This window comes from Cherax quadricarinatus, chromosome 88 (assembly GCF_038502225.1).
Source record: "Cherax quadricarinatus isolate ZL_2023a chromosome 88, ASM3850222v1, whole genome shotgun sequence".
NCBI classification, from domain to species: domain Eukaryota; kingdom Metazoa; phylum Arthropoda; class Malacostraca; order Decapoda; family Parastacidae; genus Cherax; species Cherax quadricarinatus.
Window position 1 is genome coordinate 5,418,009 of NC_091379.1, and position 7,500 is coordinate 5,425,508.

At 44.0% G+C, this 7,500-nt stretch overlaps 1 protein-coding gene across 10 annotated transcripts in view; it reads left to right on the top strand.

Moving 5' to 3' along the window:
• Nucleotides 1-433: 433 nt before the first annotated feature.
• The window catches only part of LOC138855290 (piwi-like protein Siwi), a 20,574-nt gene continuing 13,507 nt past the window's right edge, over nucleotides 434-7,500 (top strand). For 6 of the 10 annotated variants that reach the window (XR_011394501.1, XR_011394502.1, XM_070103889.1 and 3 more), the window contains exons 1-7: nucleotides 434-697; nucleotides 1,571-1,682; nucleotides 4,157-4,397; nucleotides 5,418-5,629; nucleotides 6,114-6,215; nucleotides 6,456-6,559; nucleotides 7,066-7,213. Coding sequence is in view for 8 of the 10 variants with exons in the window: in XM_070103889.1 (XP_069959990.1) it covers nucleotides 684-697; nucleotides 1,571-1,682; nucleotides 4,157-4,397; nucleotides 5,418-5,629; nucleotides 6,114-6,215; nucleotides 6,456-6,559; nucleotides 7,066-7,213 (933 nt within the window). In the remaining 2 variants the exon portion in view is untranslated. Of the gene's footprint in view, nucleotides 698-1,552; nucleotides 1,683-4,156; nucleotides 4,398-5,417; nucleotides 5,630-6,113; nucleotides 6,216-6,455; nucleotides 6,560-7,065; nucleotides 7,214-7,500 lie in introns of all 10 variants that reach the window. The other 4 variants (XM_070103892.1, XM_070103893.1, XM_070103894.1 and 1 more) reach the window with 4 other exon arrangements.

Below are 7,500 nucleotides of genomic sequence, written 5' to 3' on the forward strand. Positions count from 1 at the left end.
TTATCAGATCTATCTGGAGTTCATTACCTTTGTAACTTGCTCAGGTATCAGAACTTTGGGGCCCAGTCCCTAGACCCATTATGTACCTCTGTAATATTTTGACAACCGCCCACAGCTATGGGGTGCATAATAAACATATTAAACTAACTGAAAAAGAATGACCATAATAATAATCTGTGAGTTTAAACCAAGAGCCCTTTTCCTGTACATTTTTCCCCTCCTACATTCCCAGGAGAAAGATAACAGTAACCTGAGTCCATATCTGTATTCACTTACCTAAAATTAGTTAAAGTATGACTAATTTTATTGGCGAAGTATTCTGGTTGTCTAGCAGTGTTGTGGATGCCAGGATGCTGCTTTGTTATCTTTACCTTGAGATCTTATCAGTCTCAAGAGTCCTCAGATACCTGTGATTGTTAATCGCTCTGGTAACAGTTAGGTATAGTCAGTTGTGACTATCCCTCTACTGACACTGGTATTGTCAGCGGTTATTGTTCAAATTCAAAAATCATTTCTTTGCATAGTATACGGTGTGTAGTTTATATGTAGTAAAATATTATCAAGCACAAAGAAAGCCACTAACATGTGTGAGCATTTCTACTGGCACGTACTCTGACTGACACTCTGATATTGTCAGTGTTGGTCTTGTATCCCTTTGCTGGATCTGATATTGTGCGTGTCCCATGTATAAACCTAAGTAAGTAAATTTACTTACAGAATTTTTTACCTTTGTAACTTGTGAGTTCATTGCCTTTGTACCTAGTTCAGCTATCAAAACTTTGGGGGCCCAGTCCCTGGACCCATTATGTATCTCTGTAATCTAAATACCTTTGTAACTTGTCATGATTTTGACCAGATCTACCTGGAGTTCATTACCTTTGTAACTTGATAAATTAGACACATGTGCAACTCTTGGGTATCTTTATTGAGGAAACGTTTCGCCACACAGTGGCTTCATCAGTCCATACAAAGGAGAATCTTGAAGAACAGGAGGAGAATGAGGTAATCAGTCCCTCAACCTTGAGTCGATGTGGTCAGTCCATCAATCAAGATTGATGGATTGATTGCACATGTGTCTAATTTATCAACATGTCGGTTCTCTGAACCATTCATCTACAAACCTTTGTAACTTGTTCAGCTATCAAAACTTTGGGGTCCAGTCCCTGGACCCATTATGTACTTCTGTAATCTTTTGACTACCGCCTACAGGATGGGTATGGGGTGCATAATAAACATATTAAACTAACTCCCACTATTGACACCGCTATTGTGTGTCCTATTACTGAGACTGGTGTTGTCAACCCAGGACACAGATGAACCATGTGTGGAAGTGTTGCTTCAGTTCTGACCTGTTGTTGGTCACTCTACCAACAACAATAATTACTGACCTGACTGAAGTATGTAAAAGGGACGGTAAGAAGCTTTAAGATTTATATCTGATGACTCACGAAGTTTAAAGTTCGTAATGAAGTTATGGCGGTCATCTGTCACCAGCTATTCAGTGGGATACTACACGTTATTTATATATGTATGTATTTATTTTATTTATAAGGAAGCGCTAAATCCGTAGAGATTGTGTTGAACATCAGGAGGTTGGGATGGCAGGCCGAGCATCCAGGGGCAGAGCTAGGGGCCGCTATCATCAACAAGATCAAGAAAATAATTTATGCAGACCTGGCCAGGTAAACCTACTGAAATTTGCAATATCTCTCGTCCTGTAAATTAATGTGTGTGTTTATTTTAACTGGGGAAAGTCAGAAGGCACCGCGCCTCGGTTAGAATCACGGAAAAATATTTGAATTATTGCAAGGTTTCATTTCTTTTCCTTAATTTGTCATCGAGTTTTACATACACTGTAGACAAACTGGTTCTGAAAACCCACAGGTTCACGAATTAGACACACTTGGGTATCTTTATGTGATAATGTTGTGATCTTCAACCATTCTTACGTTCCTATCTTCAACAGTTCTTACGTTCCGATCTTCAACCATTCTTACGTTCCTATCTTCAACCATTCTTACGTTCCTATCTTCAACCATTCTTACGTTCCTATCTTTAACCATTCTTAGGTTCCGATCTTCAACCATTCTTCCCTGTATTGGACTGAGGAAGCCACTGGATGGTGAAATGTTTCCACACTAAAGATACCCAATTGGTGTATGTATGTATAATGTTCGCCAGGACCAGTGTCCTGGCACGGGTCTTAATCTTGAGATGACCCGTCTCTGGCTCCTGAAGGAGAATTGATTCTTCACTGTTGCAGCATATAAGCGTTTGGAATTTCACTATTCTTTCAAGCACAGTTCCGGACAGTTCAGCTAGTGTGCCTCATAAGCGACTGAAGTTACTCCATCTTAGCTGTTTCCTGAGCTGGGGACTGGGCTCTGTCCTCTCTGATAATCTGCGGATTCATGGCATCCACTGCTTCCTGCTCTGTCAGTAAGCACACCCTCAGGAGTGTGCTGACCATCTGCCGGAACATGCTCTGTTGTTCCGTGGAGGTGATTATGTTGCAGATAATATCCGTGAATGCCTTGATGAGTGTTAAGAGATCCTCTCTGTTGAGGGCCTGCGTTGTCGGTGGGTTCGAAGCAGTGGACATTATCTGGGCTGTCGTAATCTGCGGGGACTGCTGAGGGTTGTATTTCTTCACTGTGCACACCGTGGGCTGTTGCTGTATGCCAGGTTGTGTACCCGGCATCTGCTGGTGAGGTGCAGCCACAGCCTGCATAGTGGTTGTGCCTGGCAAGGAGGCCGGTGGGGGTTCGTGTAGTGCCGTCTGCTGATTGCGTTGCCCAGATGTTTCCTGTTGGCGCCGCTTGTTCCTCATGTTTTTGTTTCTTCGTTGCGGTAGTGGGGGAGGATGCTCCTGTTCATGACGCCTGGTTGAGTTTTCAAGGGTCGGAAATTCCTGGGCACTGAGTTGGGTTGACTGATGAGAGTTCTGCAGTATGGCAGGATTCTCTGCACCCATCGTCTGCTGAGGGTGATGCTCTGCCGTAGCCTGCTGTCTCGTCGTTGGTGTCTTCCAGGCCTCACGAATTCTAGTGAGCCTCTCAGGGCATCGAGGGTTCCAGGCATGGTGTTTCTGCCTGCAATTCGGGCATCGTGGAGTGGGTGGCGATGCATTCTTCAGCTTGGTGATGCATTCCTCGGTAGGGTGGTGCTGGCTGCAGACACCGCAGATTACTCTGTTCGGACAGAGTGCACCCAGGTGTCCGTAACGCTGGCACTTGAAACAGCGAACTGGTTCTGCCGTGAAGGTCCTAACATCGTACCTGCCCCAAGAACCGAGGTCCAGCTGGGATGGCAGCGGTCCTACATGCTGAATGAGGACCTGCCGGGTTGGTGCATTGCCTGCCGATTTTGCCTTGAGACGCTGAGCTGACACGACACGGGTGAGCTGCTACTGCCTCGATGGGCATCATCAGCGGGTATCGCATCACTACACCCTTGGTGACCTGCCGAGAATCCAGTTCCTCCAGGGTGAAGGAGCGGTCTGTCTCCATGACTTTCTTCAATGTGATATGCATTTCCCTGTTGATAGGAGTCAGTATTGGTTCTCCCCTCAGGTTGAACCATATCTTGAACCTCAGTTTGTGCCGTTTCCAGGTGTGTAACCACGCCATAGTGGGTTTTGTGTTCCCCATAAGCCTTTACCTTGAATCTGGAAGGTGATTTGAGCTGGTTTACCTGCTCCTTGGAGGGACGGCGTGTCTTACTGTTCACATTGATCCATCCTTCCGTATTCTCTGGCTGCATGGTTAGGCTTGTCAGAACTGGAGACTTTTCCTCTGATGACACGGAGTGGTCTCGTAACTTCTTCGCTAGGATTGCGCCCCACATTTCTAAATCCGAGTCGTCCATTTCTAAATCCGAGTCATCCGTCGTATCCCTGGAACATCGTGACCTCTTCCTTTCGGCAGAAGCCATGTGTCTGTCCACGTGGTGCTGGACTGTGCATATCTAGTTTATATACAATATAAACACCTCACAATGTCCTGACACGGCTGACCGTCAGCCCGCATTTTTATTATGACATCAAAAATTCTGCTGTACACGTTACCTGGAATACTGAATAATAACTTAACTATTATTAAGGGTCATCACAACATTAAGAGAATATTATTAAAGTCAGTTTTATGTTACATCACAGGATGACCTTGAAGGTCAGATGCAGAGGCTACATCTGCAGAGTGACGTAACACGTAGAGGAAGAGGCGGTAATGAAAGAGGAAGAAGAAATGGTGGTGAAAGAGCAGCGGGAGGTAGAGGTCGAGGAGGAGGTCGAGGACGAGGTGGTGGCCACGGGGAGAGCTTCAACCTGCTACAGAAGATGAGTGAAACAAGAGAGTGTGTGGTGTGGACTCGACCTCAGCACGTCACTGACAAAAGAGGTCTGTCGCTATCATTGGGAAGCGCTAAGCCCGTAGGGATCATATAGCACCTGTGGAATATGAGATAATTAGATTTAATCCAAGGAAGGGGAGGGTGCCTTCAGTTCGGTATATCAAGAGCCTTCAGGTCAGTGTGCTAGGAAGGGTTCAGATTCAAGAAAGGAACAGACAGTATTCACTCCTTGTTTATGGAGCAACGTGCAATGTGAACAGACTGACTGATGTTGTAGTGGCCAGGCTTAGGCTTGGTTACAAGTACTGACTGATGTTGTAGTGGCCAGGTTTAGGCTTGGTTACAAGTACTTCTGGCAGTTTGGGAGACACACAGATGATGATCAAACTAAATGTAAATTATGTGATCAGGCATATGGTCACTGTCTTGAACACTATGTGCTTAATTGTCCACTTATTGAGGAATACAGAGACAGTGTAATAACCTATGTGACATGTCAAGATAAGATTCCAGATATACTAAGCAAATTTCCTAAATTTGCTTGTAACAGATAAGTGAACTGTAGATGTGTAGATATAAATCCATATGTATTCCTGTTAACCCTTTGGGGCCTAGTTCCTGCGCCTTTTGTGTATCCATATGCTCTTGCGCTACCGTCCACAGGATGGATATGGGGTGCACAATAAACTAGCAACTTCGGTGGCAAAATCTAAATATCTAATCATTCCTTAAAAATGTTTTACTAAGAAGTGTGTGCTTACCTAGTTGTGAAGAAGTCAGTGAAAAGGCCCCGCCTCTTCACTGGCCGATACTAGGTCACTCTTCTTGCTCCATGAACTTTATCATACCTGTGTGTGTCTGTGTCCTAGACAGAGACATACACAGAAACTCACTATGACTACAGCTCCGTCAATAAAACTTAATTATTAATTGCACACTTACTTAAATGCTGGTAAATCTTACTCAGAGAAAGATAATGATTTGTTTTGGTCTGATTTGGTCTTAATTTGACTTTTTTTTTATGGAAGACACTTTAAAACCTGAACTAGTGATATGATCCCTTACAGGCACCTCGGGTCAACCTATCATGCTGAGAACCAACTATTATGAGGTGAAGGCCACGCTTGACTGGGTGTTATGTATGTATCACGTCACCTTCACTCCCCCGGAGGGCAGGACCAAGGTGAAGAAGGTGCTGCTCAGACAACACAGTCATGCTCTGGGTAACTACATCTTTGACGGCAACCAGCTCTACCTCGGTCACAAACTACAACACAATGTGAGTACTTCAAATTCAAATACTTTATTTATTTTATGCAGTATACAATTAATGTAGTTTACATTTAATTAAAAATTGTTAGGCACAAAAGGGCAGGAGATATTTTCCTAATTTATATCCCCCCTTATCTTTCCTTCTCTGATTTTCCCCTTCTCACTTTCCTTCATCGTGTCTCAAGATCTCATTGTCTCTTCCCTTCAAGGGAAGAGATGCTGGTCAAGGCTCTTTATCCAAATAACTGCAGCTTCTCAGTTCACTCTCTACCAAGCCTAACAGTGGAAGTAGAGGTTATATCTCAGCACGATGGAGGTTACGTTCTCTGTCCACTAATTGCTAGAGACAGAATATGTAGTAAGTTTATTTAGGCACAGGTATACATAAGTACAATTATCATACATCGTGTAAATTACCTAGGATAACCCAAAAAAGTCAAAGTGACTTATTTCCATTGGGGTCCTATACTCAAAGATTTCTTACTCAACAGCCTCTGGAGTTGGCGTCGAAGCGGCCAGACAATCAGGAGACCTACACGGTCAAGATCCGTTTTGTGAAGGAGGTTCCCCCGTCAGATACACAGTTCCTGCAGGTGCGTGTGTGATATGAGGGTATTCTGTGTTCTTATTCTTCAATCAGGTGCTGATCAGACATATTACAAATTATACTAAGGTTGAAGCATCAGAGCATGATGACCGAGACCTCTCCCGGAGACACCGGACCTAACCCAACAGCACCTTACCTTCCCATATGCTTCACAAACCACTGTTTTGATGTACTCCATGTTCTTAATAAAGCATCTAGTGAGTGAAGTCTTGTTGGTATGTTTCAGATATTTTCCATCTTGCTGCGTCGATGTTACGAATACCTGGGACTGACTCAAGTGGGTCGTCACTACTACAACAGCAGGGAGGAGGTACAGAACCAGAAGTACAGGTGAGTGTGTCCTCACACCTGTTTGTGGAAGCTTCTTACTCAGGTCACTAGCTCTAACATGGGTGTCAGCGTCGCTGATCTCGTGGGCCATAAAAATAGTGGTCTTGTAGCAATCTCGATATAATGTTGGCTCTGTTGGGTAATATTTTTGCTCTCCAATGAGAAGGGTGACAACGGGAATCGAAGCCCTTTGGCCCGTTATGTACCTCTGTAATCTTTTGACTACCGCCCGCAGGATGGGTATAGGGGTGCATAAAAAAGATATTAAACTAAGAATATAAGAATGAAGGAACACTGCAGCAAGCCTACTGGCCCATGCGAGGCAGGTCGAAGTCACATTCCAGCTTATGCTACCGACCCAACCTAGTCAGGTCCAGGTCACATCCACTTAACCTAACTATAGGAGCTATAGATTTGCCAGAGAATTTTGTTTATTTTACCCCTCTTTTCCTCGCTTTATCTCCCTGTCTCTCACTCATCCTCTCTGTCCTCCCTCTCTCCCACAGGGTAGCCATCTGGCCTGGATACGTCTCTAGCATAAGACAACACGAGACGAAGATTATGATGATGACAGATATACTTCATAAGTTCCTCAGACTTGATACCGTCTACGACATTCTCAGGAAGATCAAGAACACCCAACCAGACAGTTTTGTGAGTGTAGTTCAGACTGGGGCAGTGACTGGGGCAGTGACTGGGACAGTAACCAGGGTAGTAACGGGCAGATGATAGAACACAGCACAACGTGTCATCGATATATTAAAAGTTTCCCTAACAAAAGTAATTTATGTTAGTGTGGTGCTAAAGGAATGCTTTGATTATTAAATGTTCACTGAAATTACTAAATTTCCAGAACTCAAAAGAGTCAGAAATTATGTTATCTACTTTCCACAAATTATTTTCGTTATTTTCCTTTTCTGTACTTGGCAGAGCATACCTGT